The 20151-nt window shown below is 41.4% G+C and overlaps 1 protein-coding gene across 1 annotated transcript in view; it reads left to right on the forward strand.

Annotated features, from left to right (window-relative positions):
- Positions 1-817: 817 nt before the first annotated feature.
- The window catches only part of LOC138965661 (sodium- and chloride-dependent GABA transporter 1-like), a gene marked incomplete at its 3' end in the record, with an annotated part of 32168 nt that continues 12834 nt past the window's right edge, over positions 818-20151 (forward strand). Inside the window, exons 1-4 of the mRNA XM_070337836.1 lie at positions 818-1235; positions 15342-15473; positions 17532-17743; positions 18980-19095. Of these exons, the coding sequence (XP_070193937.1) occupies positions 965-1235; positions 15342-15473; positions 17532-17743; positions 18980-19095 (731 nt within the window). The remainder of the gene's footprint in view (positions 1236-15341; positions 15474-17531; positions 17744-18979; positions 19096-20151) is intronic.

Below are 20151 nucleotides of genomic sequence, written 5' to 3' on the forward strand. Positions count from 1 at the left end.
AATGGAGGGGAAACACGCAAAAAAGACAACAAAAAGCCATTGTGTGGTAAGAGGCCAAAGTGTAGTAAGAGCCCAAAGTGTGTTTGTGTGTGAATGTGAGTGTGTGTGTCTATGTGTGTGTGTGTGTCTATGTGTGTGTTCATGTGTTTGGTTGTGTGTGTGTGTACTGTGTGTGTGTGTATGTGTGTGTGTGTGTGTGTGTGTGTGTGTGTGTGTGTGTGTGTGTGTGTGTGTGCGTGCGTTCGTTTGTTTCCCCCCCCTTTTGTTCTTCTTTTTTTCCCTCCCTCCCCCCCCCCCTTTTTATGAATGTGTATCACTTTTAGTCTAGTATGCCTGTGCCCATGACATCCTCCAACCACTTCTCTCCCCTTTTATTCATTTCCGTTCCTAGAGTTCCTTCCCTTTTTTGCGTTTTTCTCCTATATTTTCTTTCAAACCGTGTTGCGTCTGCTTTTTGTTGTCTTTTGCGTTCTTGTTTTTCCTGATGAAGCTTCCATAAGCGAAAATTCGTACCGTCTTGTCTCGTTCTTGTATCGGTGAGTACAGTATTCCTTTGTTTTTTAACTCATGTACAGAGATTAACCAATCTTTGACAATTAAAAATAGAAAGAAAAAAAAGTTAACATTTTTGTACGTTCAATTGAGGACTAAACAAAAACATTCACAAGACCCTCGACCTGACGGGTTCAAAGTGGACAAACGAGAGAAACAGCCGCAACAAATAAATTAAAGAAAGCTGTGACTTATGAACAATCTCCCCAAGATGGTCGTAGCAATCTTCGACGTGAATCTTTTCTCTATTTCTGTCGCAGTCAAGATTTTTCAGTCCATTGCTGCCGCGAACTCAGGCCGCACTTGCGGTAGGGGCTACAGAAGTCCTTCCAACCCCTCCACCACAACCACTACCACCACCCCAACCTCCTCGCCCTCCAACGCCTCTCACCACCACAACACCTCTCCAGCCATGGAGAAGCAGCAGCCCAACAACCAGAAGAAGGAATGCATCGAGATGACCATAGATGGCCGGGTGCCCCCTGTTGGCGGGAGTCTGTCCAGGGAGACCACTCTGTCCATCGAGGCCAACGGACGCACGATCGAGACGAAGCTTGACGACGGGATCCCGGAGCGAGAGATGTGGAACGGTCAGGTTGAGTTCATTCTGGCCTGTGTCGGGCAGTGCATCGGCCTGGGCAATGTGGTCCGCTTCCCCTACCTATGCTACAGAAACGGCGGTGGTGAGTGGAGTTGTGTGTTTGTTGTAATACTACGCGTCATTTGACTGGGCAGATGCGTTTGCAATGTGGTCCGCTTCCCCTACCTCTGCTACAGAAACGGCGGTGGTGAGTGGAGTTGTGTGTTTGATATAATGGACTGGGTGGCCGAGTGGTAACGCACTTGCGCTCGGAAGCGAAAGGTTGCGAGTTCGACCCTGGGTCAGGGCGTTCGCAATTTTCTCCCCCCTTTCCTAACCTAGGTGGTGGGTTCAAGTGCTAGTCTTTCGGATGAGACGAAAAACCGAGGTCCCTTCGTGTACACTACATTGGAGGGTGCACGTTAAAGATCCCACGATTGACAAAAGGGTCTTTCCTGGCAAAATTGTATAGGCATAGATACAAAATGTCCACCAAAAATACCCGTGTGACTTGGAATGATAGGCCGTGAAAAGTAGGATATGCGCCGAAATGGCTGCGATCTGCTGGTCGATGTGAATGCGTGATGTATTGTGTAAAAAATTCCATCTCACACGGCATAAATAGATCCCTGCGCCTTGAGTCCGAGTCTGGAGATACGTGCGCGATATAAGACTTCATATAATATAACAAATAATACTACGCGTCATTTGACTAGGCAGATGCGTTTGCAATGTGGTTCGTTTCCCCTACCTCTGCTACAGAAACGGCGGTGGTGAGTGGAGTTGTGTGTTTGTTATAACACAGTGGAAGCCTCGTTTTCAGATCTCCAGATCTCTGAGAAAATAAGGTCTCAAAAATGAGGGAGTCTTAAAATAGTCGTACATTTACAGAAGTGATGAACAGACAATCTGAAAAAAATAAGGCCTTAAAAGGTAGGAAGTCTTAAATTGGGGGTCTTAAGAGTGGAGTTATGCTGTACTACGCTTCGTTAAACTAGGCAGATGCGTTTGAGTGCATATCTTTGTGATGAGGCCGTTTATGTAAACGGGGATATAGCTCAGTTGGTAGCGCGCTGGATTTGTATTCAGTTGGCCGCTGTCAGCGTGAGTTCGATCCCAGGTTCGGCGGAAATTTATTTCACAGAGTCAACTTTGTGTGCAGACTCTCTTCGGTGTCCGAACCTCCCCCCGTGTACACTACATTGGGTGTGCACGTTAAAGATCCCACGATTGACAAAAGGGTCTTTCCTGGCAAAATTGCTTAGGCACAGTTAATAATTGTCTACCTATACCCGTGTGACTTGGAATAATAGGCCGTGAAAGGTAAATATGCGCCGAAATGGCTGCAATCTACTGGCCGTATAAAATTTCATCTCACACGGCATCACTGCAGAGCGCCTAGAACTGTACCCACGGAATATGCGCGATATAAGACTCATTGATTAAACAACACGCAAAACGTGTTCCGTTAAAAGGCCCAGTCTGCCTCAAAATTAATGGTTTACAGAACGATTTAAATCTTCTCACGAAAAAAGGAGTTTTAACCTTATGGAACACACTTACACCAGCATTTAATAGCATTCAATGACACAGTTCGTTTGAATGGCTATTTAGCTTGCGTAAACCACACACCAGATTTCGTGGTTTATTTCACCCCTGAGTCATCGTGAACCCGTGTGATTCACTTTCCTTTTTTTCACAATTTAGTCGTCCGTTTATGATTTCAATGTGACTCGCTGTATATGGAATAGCACGTTATTGTGTACCTCTGAATCTAAAATGCAACACACGACTGCGAGTCACACGAACTTATCGGCGGCGGTTGGATTCAAAGAAGCAAGCGCTATGCAGAACATTCGTTTGCTTGGGAAACACGACCTTGCGTGAACAGCTTCCGGGCTCCCTTTTTTAAAACTTTCAAAACTTAGAATGGTACTGATCTTGTCTTGACGAAAACAGAATTCTTTTATGATTTAAGAATGTTTGTGTAACAAGCTGTCAAATTCTTATTTAGGTTTTAAAAGTTAGGTCTAGCGCCAAAACGAGGCGTCCGATTGTGGTACAAGACAATCCGGCTGGCCACGCACAAATCATTTCTTTGAAAAATGCTCTCTCTTTACGGAGGGCACCTATAGGATGTTCTCAAGCGGTGAGTGTTTAAACGAAAAGGTGTTTGTATTGTGTGTCAAAGCCTGACAGTGTCTGTGACCAGAAACTGATGGTTTACGAGAAGCTGAGTGTGCCTTTAAGCTGTTATGATTTTTGTGTAGATTTGAACACGGGGAAACTTGCTTTGGTACATTTGATTGTATGGGGGTATCTGTGTTGTAGGTCTCACTGTACAAACACTACCTCTTGTAAAATAATCTGTTTGCTAAATATGGCAAGAGAACGGATGACCTTTCCAGTCAGCACATAACTGGTTTTTATAATAACGGCCCAATCATAAAGATCTGCACGTAAACGTGTCTGCCTATTTTCTTTTATGACGGGTAGTATAGAAAATGCTATGCGTATAATTTGTGTTTGTTATAGAAATGGGGTTGTGTACAAGTGTATATTTGTTATAATAAATGAGGCGAGTACCATTGTGTGATAACAGATAATATGGGCAATATTCTCCCTTTCCTTGACTTTTAGAAACGTCGGGGGCGAGTAAAGCTGCTTCTTGTTCAATTGCCTTAATATTCATACAGAAGCAGTTTTCCTCCCAGGTCAACATATGTGCAGACCTGCTAGTGCCTGTTCGTGTGTACACGTATACAAGCACAAGACCAAGTTTGCACGGGGAAATAAATCATATTATCTATGTCAGAGTTCGGTGGTTTATGCAAACAATAATAAATTCTATATCTCTATTCTTTTTAACTCTCTGAATGTGTTTTTAATCCAAACATATCATATCTATATGTTTTTGGAATCAGGAACCGACAAGGAATAAGATAAAATTGTTTTTAAAACGATTTCGGAAATTTAATTTTAATCATGATTTTTATATTTTTAATTTTCAGAGATTGTTTTTAATCCGAATATAACATATTTATATGTTTTTGGAATCATAAAATGATGAAAAATACGATAAACGTAATTTTGGATCGTTTTATAAAAAATAATTTTAATTACAATTTTCAGATTTTTAATGACCAAAGTCAAAAATGAATTTTTAAGCCTCCAAGCTGAAATGCAATCCCAAAGTCAGGCCTTCGTCGAAGATTGCTTGGCCAAAATTTCGATCAATTGGATTGAAAAATGAGGGTGTGACAGTGCCGCCACAACTTGTACAAAATGCCGGATATGACGTCATTAAAGACATTTATCGAAAAAAATGAAAAACTATCGATGGATATCATACCCAGGAACTCTCATGAAAAATGTCATAAAGATCGGTCCAGTAGTTTACTCTGAATCGCTCTACACACACACACACACACACACACACACACACACACACACTCACACACATACACACACACACACACACACACACACACACACACACACACACACACACACACACACACACACACACACACACACACATACACCACGACCCTCGTCTCGATTCCCCCCTCTATGTTACAACAAAACTTGACTAAATGTAAAAAGGACCGCAACAACACCGGGGCGGGGATATAGCTCAGTTGGTAGCGCGCTGGATTTGTATTCAGTTGGCCGCTGTCAGCGTGAGTTCGATCCCAGGTTCGGCGGAAATTTATTTCAGAGTCAACTTTGTGTGCAGACTCTCTTCGGTGTCCGAACCCTCCCCCCGTGTACTCTACATTGGGTGTGCACGTTAAAGATCCCACGATTGACAAAAGGGTCTTTCCTGGCAAAATTGCTTAGGCACAGTTAATAATTGTCTACCTATACCCGTGTGACTTGGAATAATAGGCCGTGAAAGGTAAATATGCGCCGAAATGGCTGCAATCTACTGGCCGTATAAAATTTCATCTCACACGGCATCACTGCAGAGCGCCTAGAACTGTACCCACGGAATATGCGCGATATAAGCGTCATTGATTGATTGATTGATTGAACAACAACACCAACACCAACACCACCACCAACATCAACAACAAGCCTCCGGCGCTGCACGCTTTACCCAGGGGTAGCAGCTCATATTTCTTTTGAAAAAATGCCCCAAGAACTATCAAGAATGTCACATATCAAATACGTATCATAATCTAAATTCAGGGTTCAGATAAAGCCCCAAACTGACGAATAAAACCACTTTTCTTATTCTTCGTCTCCAATACTATAACATAACGTCTCACAAGAGGTTAATTATATGATCAGTATGAGATTTATGACGGGTCCTAACTTCACACAATGTAGCACGCAACATCCTGATTACAAAAAAAACCACAAAAACGAATCAGTTTACGCAATTCTCACCCATACAACAGCAGTTAAACAAGTTGAAAAACAAAATAATTCTGTACTCACCGATACAAGGACAGCACACTAATACCAATTTTCGATTATAGAATCTTCATCAGGAAACATACACAAACAAAGGACAACATAAAGCAAAAGCAACACTGACGGAACGAACAAGGAACAGGTTGGAAAAAAAGATGGAGGGCATTTATTTTTAATTTTAATTTTATTGGCTCACGTAAGTGTAGCCTATGCGATGCTAACTTTTGTCTGTCTGTGCGTGCGTGCGTGCGTGCGTGCGTGTGTGCGTATGTATGTATGTATGTCTGTGGTAGAAACTTTAACATTTGAAGACGTCACAACATTTGAAGACGTCACATTATGACGTAAGAGGGTTAGACGTCACGCGAAGGAATTACTGAAAGTCTCGGTCATTGTTGTTTTGCCGAGCGGGCCGAGACTAGTTTTTTCTTCGAAATTGGCCATTCAGATCTAGATCTAGTGTCTCGCTTTCTTGCACAGTGTCACCTATACCGCTTACTGTGTGTGTGTGTGTGTGTGTGTGTGTGTGTGTGTGTGTGTGTGTGTATGTGTGACGAAGTGATTGAGTTTGTGTTACTGTTTGTCGATTTCTTACGTGAGCCTTGAAGGCTTCGCCTCTTGTTTATTAGAGTTTTAGCATTCGCACACATACATGCGAGGCAGTTTGTGGTTTGTACAATACAGTACTATTACTAATCTGGCTTTACACTAACACTTTTAGACTGATTTTCCAAACATAGTAGTCCGAGATTTCATGCATACAATAACAACTGGTTTCTGGTACCTCTTCCCTTGGCCAGCGGTGTTTTTCTCCTCAGATGGGTATCTCAAACACGAAAATTATAAGCGAATTGTTCATTGAATGTTTCTCATTATATCAGTGCCAAGTGTCTGCTTCTGCATAGATCTCACAGTTGTCAATATTTTGTTTGCTTCCAAGACACACGTCAGGTTGAAAAATAACGTATAAGCGCGCGAACGTCTGTAGACTCTGGTGCTTTTCCCCTGCAGTTGAACTATTTATAAAGTTTAAGAATGACACTAGTACAAAAACAAGTAGGTGGTTCTGTTCAGCTTTCATTGTTATTTTCTTTGAAGTACAAACACGTTGTAATTGTCTTCTACCCTTCCCAACTGAAAAGCTGGGAGTTCATTTCCGGTCAAGTGCCGATAATCTGATATAATGGGATGACGCCATTTGCACAGCTCTGTGATAACAATAAATCATCCGAGCATAGGGCAGGATCATCTGAAAATCACAGAATCAACCACGTCTGTAGACCAGGAGAAAAACAATGAATGCGGAGTCTGAGGAGTTTCCGTAACAGTCCTCGTCTTCCTCCTGAATTGATATGCAGAGAAGAACGTCGGCAAATTTTGGAACTCTGATAAGATCAGGCCATAAACAGATTTCAGCGGATGTGTTGGGCTTTTCTTATTTGGTCTGATTAGATCAGATCATAAACGAATTAGGATCGATTTCATAACAGAGTGCTGAGCTGAGTTTTACACAGCAGGATCGAGTTTGAGCCGACCTCTCAAAAAAAGCGAGTGTCAGCCGTGGACGTGCTCTGCATTGAATGTGATTGTGCTTGGCTGTAGAGCAGTACGTGTGTGTTACCGTCATTTTCCTGTATCATAACCACAGACCCATTCATGTACACAAAGAATAATCCAATGTACAATACAATACAATACAATACAGTACAATACAATACTATACAATGCTGTAGAGCATTGTGTGGTACCGTCATTTTCCTGTGTTATAATCACAGACCCATATGTACAGCTACAGACTGAATAATCTGAATACAATACGTAGAGGTTACATGCCGAGTCTCAGTGATTATTGAAAATAATGGTCGAAGTTAGCGGATCATGAAAAATGCGAGCTTTAGCGAGCTTTTTCATGATCGCGAACTGAGACCATTATTTTTTATAATCACTGAGACGAGGTGTGTAACCTCTTTATTCCTCCTTTCTTCAGTTATTCAAAGAAAAGAGGAGTTTTTTTGCGAAAGTTTGATCGAATCCTATTCACTCAACCAGTCAACCTGCGCATGCGATCGATTAATGCGCGGTTGTATAGTTCCGTGCAAATCATTCCATTCTGTTAACACTTCTTGTCAGTTTTCCTATTTTGGACTAAAATCAAGTACACAGATATGCTGTTATTCTGCTGTGGCGGCAAAGGCAGATATTGTGTGTTCTGTATATGTTTTGGTATCGCTTAGGATAATGTTCTTTCGTCAAATGGGACTAGCAGACGAACTTTTGCACCCGTGTTCCAACGTTAAAGCCATATGTACTCGATGACTATACACGCTAATTGCTTTACCAACAGCTGGAGACATGCTAAATTAAGTTCCCTGCAAAATATTGTGGTCTAGGACCCCTTCAATGTTGAGATATGTTAATTTTCATTTTGATCTGGATCGTCCTATTTATAGATTTGCCAACAGAGGTAGCGTTGACGCAAGGGAAATAACTCCGCGTCTTTGTTTACATCCAAAGTTTTTGAGACTCTAAAACAAGCTGTAATGCATGTATATGGTCCGCGCATGGCGACATATCGTCATTACATGGTCTTATGGTGCGTTTGACATCGATTATGGGAAAACTACACTTTGTAAACACGGGAGCGCGTACATATGCCTTTAAAAACTGTATGAAGTTCAGTTTTCTGGGGAAAATAGTGTATGAAACCGCTTTATGTTGTTTAAATTGATGAGATGTGTGCATTTGGTTGCGTGTGATCTGTTTATTAAATGAAATATTGTTGAAAACTGACCGTCGGATTGCAGTCTGTTGTCGAAGAAACTGAGTGAAAAGAAATTTGAAAGGGGAACTACTCTTGTCGTTAGACAAAGTATGAGAGTTACTTGCCTTGGGAATTTGCTTGTGATGAACGTTTGTGCACAGCAGACCTAGATTCAGAAAACAACCGAACTCATGGATTTTATATGGAGATTCATGTGTTCAAGCCTGTAGTTGTTAATTTAAATGCGGTATGTTTGTATTGTTTGCTCCAGAGATGTATACTTCGTACATAAGAGCGTTCGGAACTTTTCAGTCGCAAAAGTAGTACCGACGCAGAACAGCTTCTCAACCCATTGCGCTATCGAGGATTCAGGCTGTTGCTGGGTCGTTATTTGTTTGGTTGCTGGGTCATTATCGAAAAATAACTCGCTCTACAAGTGAACAGAGGTAAAAAAGCAGAGGGGGGGGGGGGGGGGGGGAATAAAATACAATACCTCCGCTTGCACACCTACCAAAAATCAACAGCCTGACCCCAGTACAGAATGGTCATTTCGTTGTGAAATGAATTCGGAGATTAACATTTGTATACTAAAAGTAACCACATGAACTTGGCTAGGATGTCGATTTGCATTTGAAGTTGAGGGATGGTCTTATCCCGTGTAAAAGTTTAACCAGTTCTCCGTTTCTTAGAGGCGAGAATTGGCGAGTGACGCGAGTTTGGCGATGAAGTACCGTTTCTTGGGCAATGCTCGCCGCGAGGGACGCTAGGATTCTCGCCGCGAACGCTAGGTAGCCTTGGGCTTGATGGCTTGGCGAGAAAACATGGCGGCCGCACTGCTGTCAATCCGCTTGGCTGTCCATGGCTCTTTCCCGACTAGTGCAGACGACCTTTTCGGTATCAACCAATGGTGTTTAATTCTTGCGTAGCTAGCCGTCAAACCGTTTAATATACACTCTCGCCTCCTAGCTCCGCGAGCGGCTAGCCTCAAGAATGTATCGCTTGAAAGAAACATGGGTAAGATGTGAGGTGGTGAACCGAATCGATAATACGAAAAGAAGTGTACCTTTATATAATCCTCGCATCACTGGTATAATAACTTAGATAAGGGTTTCTCTTGTAAGTCAATTTGACAGCGCACGCAAAAACCAAATACATTGATTTTTTTTTTGTTTTGTTTTGTTTTCTGATTGAAAATGAGTTTTTGTTAAAGTCATTAACTAGAGCAGCGGATTCTGGGCGACATGCAAAAAACAGATTCATGGAAATCATTCCTCGTTAGGGAACTGCGAGCTTCTGATTGCTCAGGGGACTAGCGCCAACGTTTGTGGGAAATAAACTCAGAAGTTACGGAATCTACAGAAACTGTGCACCGAGTTACAAGCGAAATAATGTATTTGGTAAGACTAGACATGTAACAATTCAAAACCTAAAAATTCTTCCACAAACTGTTACCTGCCAATAGGTTTCAGCATGTAACTCAACAGTGTTTTGTGCAACGTATACCTGTCTCTCCCCCCCCCCCCTATACGCTGTAATAAATCAATGATATACACATTCTTTAAAATTCCGAGCAGACACGCATTCCGCAAATAACAAGAAATTCCTCCGAGGTAGGAAAAACACCCCCGTTGGTCAAAGGGAAATAACCATTCTCACTGCCACCAACTGAGAAGGTTATTTCCCTTTGACCATTAATATGTGCCTCTATAAGTCCTTGTAGAATCTTAATCCACCAATAACTCCCTAACCGTGTGTTTGACTGGTCCCAATTTTTGTAAGGACCGTCTCAGGAATGTATAGAACCTGTTCACCAAGTTTGGTGACGATCGGTCCGTTCATTCTTGAGATCTATATGCGAACACAAACAAACAAACACATGGACCGAATCCTATACACACCCCTATACCGGGGGTGTAATGAACAACATTCATACTCTCGTCTGGGTTGTGTGCTGATGTTAGGACCAACACAAATTTCGCCGAGCTGGTCACGGCGGAAAGCGCAGCTACTTTATAAATAGGTTTTGGTTTCCGAAAGGTCAGCGGTTCGCTATTCGTATTACAGAGACAAATGGATGACCTGGTAGTACACTCAAAAGTAATAGTGCCCACGTTGGAAGTTAATCCCGACATCTGCGGTCGTTAGCCACAATTAATTCGACTAACAAATCCCAACTCTGCTCAGAAAACTGTCAAGCTGTTCATATGTGGTATGTGTCAAAGTGGAAGCACGCGCTTTTCCCATGTAACAGACTGGAAATAACTGTGGTGTGATACATAATCGTCCACACGGCATGGACGATACTTCTTTCAAGTAAATGGGCCGTTTCTTGCATGTTCTCAACAGAAGGACTTTAAATACCACGACCGAACTCGAAGCAAAACAAAAGTAGGGGAGTTATTTTTCTTTTGCAACAATTATCTTTTCACTGGAGTCTTGTAGCTGGACTCTTCTTCGTTGCTGGTCTCATTTTGAGGGTCGCTTAATTTTAACCATGATTTCCTTAATTGTGTTTACGTTTTCACATGAGATGAGTAAAAGTCAACTTCAATTGCATTCAAGAAGCAGTGTAAGCACTGCATTTGAAAAAAAAATGTTGTTTAGTTTTTGTAGGAAAATGAAACTCGCGTGTCACGCAAATATGTCGAAACCAAAAACAGGAATGGTCATACCTTTGCTCATTGTACAGGAAGCTACTTTATAGCAGAAGTTTATTTTAAACTGAAACTAGTTGATTTGAAGAGTTTAGATATTCAACAGCACCAGACATCATTTCAAAATCAGCTGAGACTAGCAACGGTAAGAAAACAATTGACCTGAACCGACCGTTACGCACGTTTCATGCGGCGTCACATCCTGAAACAAGCGTTTATTTTGTTCTCACACAAATCCACTCTGTCAGATGGGGGAAAGGACTACGTACTGCCATAAAGAGCTCATTACTGTAGATATTGAGATCTGAACACCAAAGCAACCATATTCAAACCTAAAATGCATCTAAACCACAATGAAAATTCCGCGTCACGCGCGAAACGTGCGTTATGGAAAAATGATATGTGTATGTGTAGAGCGATTAAGAGAAAACTACTTGACCGTTCTTCATTAAACTTAACATGAGAGTTCCTGGAAATATTATCCCCAGATGTGTTGTTTACATGTTTTCGATAAATGTCTTTGATGACGTCATATCCGGCTTTTTCTGAAAGTTAAGGCGGCACTGTCACACCCTCATTTCTTGATCAAATTGACTGAAATGTTGGTCAAGCAATCTTCGACGATGCACTATGGGATTGCATTTCACTTGGAAGCTTACCAATTAAATAATGAGTTTGGTCATTGAACATTCTGAAAATGCTAATCAAAATAAAAAAAATTAGCAATTGATCCAAAAATGATTTCATCTCGTTCGTTATCATTTTCTCATTCCCAAAACATATACATATGTTATGTTTGGGTCAAAAATAAGCTCAGAAAGTTAAACATCATTTCCCTGTTAAGCGCTGGTCATGTTCGAAGCCTTGCGGTTGATGTCGAAACAGCTTTTGTTTTACCTTTGTGTTAAAATAAGATGCATGCGGAACATAAATAACCAAATTTGGATGAGCTAAAAGTTACTTAATTTTTCTCCTCCGATTCCCCCCTTTTGTGACCAGCGGCAAAGACGAACCCAGCTTAAACTCTCAGTCTGCTTTAGTCGCGATTACCACAAGTATGTATACCATAAGCATGACCCAGTTTAACGCGTTGGAGACAGATAGGGTGTGATAGTGTACAAAGGAATCCCTCTCTCTTTTGGCAAAAGGGCAGCGCTTTCCCGCATTTGGTTTCATTGCCATTCGACCTTCAGTGGCTAAGTAGTTGAAGGCACAGTCCTTCGCGTGAAAACCGCTCTTCGTACTCTCTTGATCATGAGAGTCGGAGTGGCGCAGTGGTTAGAGCGCTTGCCTCTCACGCTGGAGGTCGTGGTTCACAAATACCCGATTTTCCGAGCGCTCTTCAGTCCACCCAGCTAGAAATGGGTACCTGACCCTCTTTAGAGCCGGGGGAGGAAAAGGCGGTGAGGGAGAGGAGATGGGCACCGCCCTCATAAATCTGGCCCCAGAAAAGTTGAGATCTCTGACATCTCTCTCCCCTACAACCAGATGGCTATGGTAATACCTTTACCTTGTTTTTACTCTCTTGATCAGACCTGTCCCGGCTTTTAAAGCGAACAAGACCATCCCTCCTCTTGGACACATACCAACGATCAATATCCTGACTGCTTGTTGCGCACAGTGAGAATGTGTTGATGAAATCAATTAATAGAGAGCCAATAGTTGTCCTTGAACTATTAGTTCATCAAACTTGTCTCACTTTGCGCAGAACGCGCCAGGCTGTTCATTTTGGATATCGATCGGGAAGAGGGAAGGAGTTTTTTTGAAGATGTCTTTTCTAAACCTTCTAAACTTGATACAGATGGCAGCAGTAATTCAAGCCAGCATGAAAGTTACACATCTGCACAAATACGGAACGATGTGAATGTTTGCACATGTTAAAGAGCCTGCGCAAGTTTGATGGCTGTGTATTCTCTTTTCCCACCCAGACATACATTTAAACAAAAACTTAAGAAATTATGAACTGGACTCAAACAGGTATTCTCCTACATAAACACACGCTGAAGACAACTTGACATGGTACAGATATCCAAACTTCAATTCCAAGCTAATCATAACATGCCGGGTTTGTGAGCAAGGTTCTTGAAGATCCCCAAGCTTTTCATAACATGCAATGTACTTTAAGATCCCCAAGCTGTTCCCAACGCGGCAGGTCTGTGAGCTATGTACTTGAAGCTCCCAGAGTGTGTGCTCGTTGAGGTTTCAAAAACCATCGATCACAATGAGAAAAACTGTCAATTAAATCGTTACCCGAAGCGTCTGCGGGTCTGGGATCTCTCTCAGCGTTGGAGAACGTTTGGCTTTTTTGTAGTGGGCACTCGTGCACTTCAGAAGAAACGGCCAATTATTGGCCCCGCACGACGGGCAGGGTTCAATGCGGCGAGCCGCCTGTGAAACGTTTTCAGGGCGTCCTATTGAAAAAGGGCGATGGCGTATTGATACGCTCCGCTTTCTGCCCGCTTGGCGCACGAAGGCGGACGTGACTCGGGTGAATATGACAACCTGGCTGTCCTTCTTCACAGCGAGCTCATGGACCACAATCTGTCCTAACTCCTCTCTTTTCACTTTGCTGTCTAGAATTTAAATCTTCGCAGTGTATCTCTTTCTAGATTACTTTCTAAAGCAAACAGGACTGGGTGGCCGAGTGGTTACGCACTTGCGCTCGGAAGCGAGAGGTTGCGAGTTCGACCCTGGGTCAGGGCGTTAGCAATTTTCTCCCCCCTTTCCTAACCTAGGTGGTGGGTTCAAGTGCTAGTCTTTCGGATGAGACGAAAACCCGAGGTCCCTTCGTGTACACTACATTGGGGTGTGCATGTTAAATATCCCACGATTGACAAAAGGGTCTTTCCTGGCAAAATTGTATAGGCATAGATAAAAAAAATGTCCACCAAAATACCCGTGTGACTTGGAATGATAGGCCGTGAAAAGTAGGATATGCGCCGAAATGGCTGCGATCTGCTGGTCGATGTGAATGCGTGATGTATTGTGTAAAACGTTCCATCTCACACGGCATAAATAGATCCCTGCGCCTTGAGTCCGAGTCTGGAGATACGCGCGCGATATAAGACTTCATATCTCTTCTTTTTTTTGGTTCTGTTTTCAAACAATGACAGGCGTTGTGTTTGCGGGAATATGCACACAAAAAAAGTTGCGCGTTCAGCCGAATCCCTAATCTAAAGGCTAACAAGTGAATTCAAGTAGCTTTCCTTGATTGTTGCATCACTTGCTTCATTTATTCAAGGCGTTATGTCCCCTACTTTTGTCTGCAAATACAAGAAAAATACCCTTATTGTTTGCTCTGAATTGTCGTGAACAAATGATTTCTTTAACATTTTAGTTTATGTACTAAGTAATGAATAACTCTGTCGTTAAGCGTTCTGGACCCTATTGGAACACCCTGTATATTTTGCGAAAAACTGTAGCCGTCGCGTTCTAGCCGTCGTTACTACTTTTACTCTGATCTGTTTTACTCTACCAATAGCTCAGGTTACACAACTTTGATCACAAAATGCATATCAGCTGATACAGTGACATCCATTTGTTCTGAGTCCAATTTGTTTTTAATGCTGAGAACAACATGTGCATATGTTACAGTAAATTCATCAAACCAGTCAATTTGTAAATTCACTCCGTAAATTTACCAATTTACTGAAAAATTCAGGAAATTTACAAATTTACTGAGTTTGACACCCAGGAAATTTACAAATTTACTGAAAATTTCAGTAAATTTACAAATTTACTGGTTTGATGAATTTACTGTAACACATACAATGTCCAATGAACCACTGAATGAAGTGAGAATACAATGTTTTGGTGATGTTTGCCAGTCAGGACATTGGGTTAGGGTTGGCCGTGGGGTTGGGGGGGGGGGGGGAGTTGTGGAATAATCAGTATGGTAACACTTTATTTTCTTTTGTGGTTTTAATACGGAGTATAATGAAGTTACCTCTTATCACATTTGGTAATGATTTGACCCGGGGTTATTGTATAATAACGCTTTTACCACTAAATTAATAACGATATTTTTTGTGCGACTTTGACAATTCTGCATAATATTCCACATATATTTTGTTAACTAACTTATTATGATATAATGATAATTTCTGTCCATTTGTCTACACGAGAAATGTATGATTTATCATACGTATGGTTAAAACTGTTAGTGACGATCACTTTCAAAATCATAGTGTTTTAGAGAAAATCATATTTGACCACCCCCAGATAAATTACATTCTTTTTAAAAAGTGAATATGCTGACCTTTTTTTCCCCCACGGATTTCTGCATATTGCTTGGCGGCGTATGGCTGCCTAAAAGACGGGGTAAAAACGGTCGCTGTTATAGGTATAAGCAAGCTTTTGTGTTGTGTTGCAGGAGCCTTCCTGGTGCCCTACATCATGACAGCGCTGTTTGCGGGAGTCCCCATGTACTTCATGGAGCTGGCCCTGGGGCAATGGCTCAGCGTGGGTGGTCTGGGGATCTGGAAAATTGCTCCTGTCTGGAAAGGTAATCTTCGTCCTACTACCTCTTTATGTTCACATGATATTGTATTGATACTTATCCCGTGACCTGCCTCTTTGTCTCTGTTAGCTGAGGAGGTGATTATTCTGCGTATTATATGGGTATTCCTCGCCAGAGGATCTGTAATACCTGAAAATCGACCCTAGGGAAAATATGCACGATATTCAGAACTCGGAGTGTGTAACCTATATATGTATTTACATATCATTATCTAGCCGGCATCTTGCCAGCGAGTTTCATTATCGATTTTGAGATTGTTTGTATCATAAGTGTTTGTTTGTCTGTCAACTTAAAAGACCAGTGGGTCTACGTACTGATAAATTAACGTTTTGTTTTGTCAATAATTAAACGTGCCAATAACCTACAATAATCTAATAAAAATAGCTTTCTACAGCTGAAGTCATGCACAGTTCCAAACGCTTTACAAATACAACGCTAAGACAAAGAATCAACAAACATAGTCTTTACTGATATGAAAGAGCAGTATACTGTATAGTTTGACTTTAAGACAAGCAAGGAGAGAAATATCTTCCCAGTCGAACATCAATTTAGCTTGATACTGTTGGAAACAGCAAGAAAATGTCATATTTATTTGTCTAACATCTAGAGGCCACCATTGGTCTTTTTGGTATGCTCTGCAACATTGAATGTTGATATATTAATGACACATATATTAATGGGTTATTCTCCAGAGATGTGTGCCATTTTGTGACATGCATTTTTCGTCCATACAATGATTATAATACAAATGGCAACTAAAATGTATTTTCTTTACTTTATTCAGTAATAATCCAGTTAGATAGTGATACAGATATGCAAGAAAGAACATAGTATATCTTTTTTACATTTAGTCAAGTTTTGACTAACTGTTTTAACATAGAGGGGGAATCGAGACGAGGGTCGTGGTGTATGTGTGTGTGTGTGTGTGTGTGTGTGTGTGTGTGTGTGTGTGTGTGTGTGTGTGTGTGTGTGTGTGTGTGTGTGTGTGTGTGTGTGTGTGTCTGTGTGTGTAGAGCGATTCAGAGTAAACTACTGGACCGATCTTTATGAAATTTTTCATGCGAGTTCCTGGGTATGATATCCCCAGATTTTTTTTTCATTTTTTCGATAAATGTCTTTGATGACGTCATATCCGGCATTTTGTAAAAGTTGAGGCGGCACACCCTCATTTGTCAATAAAATTGATTGAAATTTTGGCCAAACAATCTTCGACAAAGGCCGGACTTGGGTATTGCATTTCAGCTTGGAGGTTTAAAAATTAATCTATGACTTTGGTCATTAAAAATCTGAAAATTGTAATCAAAATTATGTTTTTATAAAAGATCCAAATTTACGTTTATCGTATTCTTCATCACTTTCTGATTCCAAAAACATATACATATGTTATATTCGGATTAAAAACAAGCTCTGAAAATTAAAAATATAGAAATTATGATTAAAATAAAATGTCTGAAATCGATTTAAAAACAATTTCATCTTATTCCTTGTCGGTTCCTGATTCCAAAAACATATAGATATGATATGTTTGGATTAAAAACACGTTCAGAAAGTTAAAAAGAATAGAGATATAGAAAAGCGTGCTACCCTCCTCAGCGCAACCGCTACAGCGCTTTTCTGGATTGTTAATTTGACTGCCTTTGCCACGAGCGGTGGACAGACGATGCTACGAGTGTACGGTCTTGCGGAAAAAATGCAATGCGTTCAGATTAATTCTGTGAGTTCGACAGCTTGACTAAATGTTGTTATTTCGCCTTACGCGACTTGTTTATAGTTATTATTCAAATTCATGTCACATCCTTTCGTTTCCATGTTACAAAGGTGATGTACCTTTGAACCATTGTAACGTTGATGGACAAAATATGAATGTATTTCTAATTCGTTCTCTGCAGGCCAATATGGAACCAGTATTCATTAATGAAATTAATTCTTATGGTTAAAATGTCTCAGTTAAGTAAATAATTTTAATTATCACCTTCGTAACATGGTTTCCACAGGTACACAGTTCTGGAAAATAACCCAGTTCCTTTTCTTTTATTTATTCAGGTGTCGGGTATGCGGCCACCATCATGGCAGCTTGGCTGAACACTTACTACATCGTGGTGCTGGCGTGGGCCGTGTTTTACCTGGTCAACTCCCTGACCTCTGTCCTGCCCTGGGCATCCTGTGGCAACTGGTGGAACACCAAGCAGTGTCTGTCGGAGTATGACAGGGATCAGATCCCCCTCAAGTGTCAGAATGGAACCGACTACTTTGAGGTAAGCGCTCAAATGTGAGAGTTGAAGAAATCGATAATAAAGTCGATGATACAGTCCGGCTATTTTGAAATAAAAGTTCGAATATGACAGAAACAAAATTTCACTCCAATGTCAAAAGTGTAAGATGTGTCTGTCTGAGTATGACAGGGACCAGATCCCTCTCAAATATCAGAATGGAACCGACTACTTTGAGGTAAGCGTTCCACTCTTCAGCAAGCTACCATTCTGTTTGTCGGAGTTTGACAGGGACAAGTTTCTTCTCAAGTGTTAGAATGGAACTGACAAATTTGAGGTAAGTATTCAAATATGATAGTTGATACAATCGAAAACGAGGACTGTTTTTTTTCAAATCTGTTGCGCTCCTTACCATGTGCATTAACACAGCCGTGACTAGAAGACAGACGAACAGAAGAAGAGGATTTGTTTACCATTTTAAACCCGACATCTTAATATTATTGAAACCACATGGTTTCACCTTCAAACGTCTTCTCAAATGGCGAATATTTTGATGTCAGAATGAAAAAATAACATAGACAATCTTTCACTCAAGGGCCAGCGTGGGACTGATTACTTTGAGGTAAACATCCGAGTATGACAGGGATAATCTGTCACTGTAAGGATTGGAATACTTCTTTTTCTTTGTTCGTGGGCTAAAATTCCAACGTAAACTCGTGTTTTTGCACGAGTTGATGTTTACGTGTATCAATCAATCAATCAATCAATCAATCAATGAAGCTTATATCGCGCATATTCCGTGGGTACAGTTCTAGGCGCTCTGCAGTGATGCCGTGTGAGATGAAATTTTATACGGCCAGTAGATTGCAGCCATGTCGGCGCATATTTACCTTTCACGGCCTTATTCCAAGTCACACGGGTATGGTAGACAATTATTAACTGTGCCTAAGCAATTTTGCCAGGAAAGACCCTTTTGTCAATCGTGGGATCTTTAACGTGCACACCCAATGTAGTATACACGGGGGGTGGTTCGGACACCGAAGAGAGTCTGCACATAAAGTTGACTCTGTGAAATAAATTTCCGCCGAACCTGGGATCGAACTCGCGCTGACAGCGGCCAACTGAATACAAATCCAGCGCGCTACCAACTGAGCTATATCCCCGTGTATGGCCGTTTTTACCCCGCCATTTAGGCAGCCATACGCCGATTGGAATACGAAATACAAGGACCCTGTTCTTTTTAATTCTTGTTAGTACAAATAGTTGTGTGTAATGTTTCAGGTGAATGTAACCACTCAGTTCAACGCCAGCTACATGATCGATCAGTACAGTGATTACAACTGCAGCCAGATATATGATCCAGAGCGCTTTTCCTCTCCTGTCAAAGAGTTTTGGGAGTAAGTATATATATGCTGTGTTATGCTTTGAGGTGTGATGTATCAAGCTGTGTTGAAGAACTGTTTTCTTCAATTGTAATGTTACATGTATACTGATATTGGAAAAGTAATTGTTTGTTATAATTAAGGGTATTTTGATTCTTTTATAATGCATTTAGATTGTTCCTGTACTGAGAATCCACAGTAGGTAATAATCATATAGTCGGTCACACACAATAGAGCAGTGCCGGTGTAACACGAAATTTTTACTCCACGAAAAATGTACTCCGGAGTAAAAATTTCGTACAAAATTCTTACTCCGAGTAAATTTTTCGTACGAGAAAAGAACTCCCCAAGGCACGAAAAAATTACTCCCTCCACGAAATGTTTACTCCCCATTTTTTTACTTCTAGCAAAAAATCTCGTACGCGAAAATGGGATGCGGGCGAAGGGATAATGCCAAAATTGGCATCTCGCGCAAACGAATGTCGCGCTAGCCTCCCTCCATCCCTTCCACCACCAAGACTAACAGGGGACAAGGGAGTAAAAATTTCGTACACCTGGCATGGGAAGTTAAATTGCTCGTGTTAGGGTGAAGTAATTTATTCGTTTTTTATTCGTCAGAGGAGTAACATTTGTGTACGAAATGTTAACTCGGAACTCACCTGTCGTGGGGAGTAATTTTCTCGTGTAATGGGGGAGTGCTTTTTTCGTAAAAGGAGTAACATTTTCGTACGAAATTTTTACTCCGGAGTAAAAATCTCGTGGGAGTAATTTTCTCGTGTTACACCGGGTAGCTCAGTTGATAGAGTTCTGGATTTGTGATCCTAGATTCACGGGTTCGAATCCAGGCAGGGACGGACAGGGGTCAGCATTATGTACAGACTCAGAGACGGTATCAATGTCACGTCCCACCCCTTGGCACCACAGTGACACGTAAAGGGCCTCGGTCATTCTGCCATAAGTGCAGGTGGCTGATTAAACATGCAGACACCTGGGTAGCGCGACTCTTGCTGTTGCTAACTTTCCACTGGGAGGAAGCGACCCGAATTTCCCAGCATTGGGATAATAAATGAA

Source organism: Littorina saxatilis, linkage group LG4 (genome assembly GCF_037325665.1).
Source record: "Littorina saxatilis isolate snail1 linkage group LG4, US_GU_Lsax_2.0, whole genome shotgun sequence".
NCBI lineage: Eukaryota > Metazoa > Mollusca > Gastropoda > Littorinimorpha > Littorinidae > Littorina > Littorina saxatilis.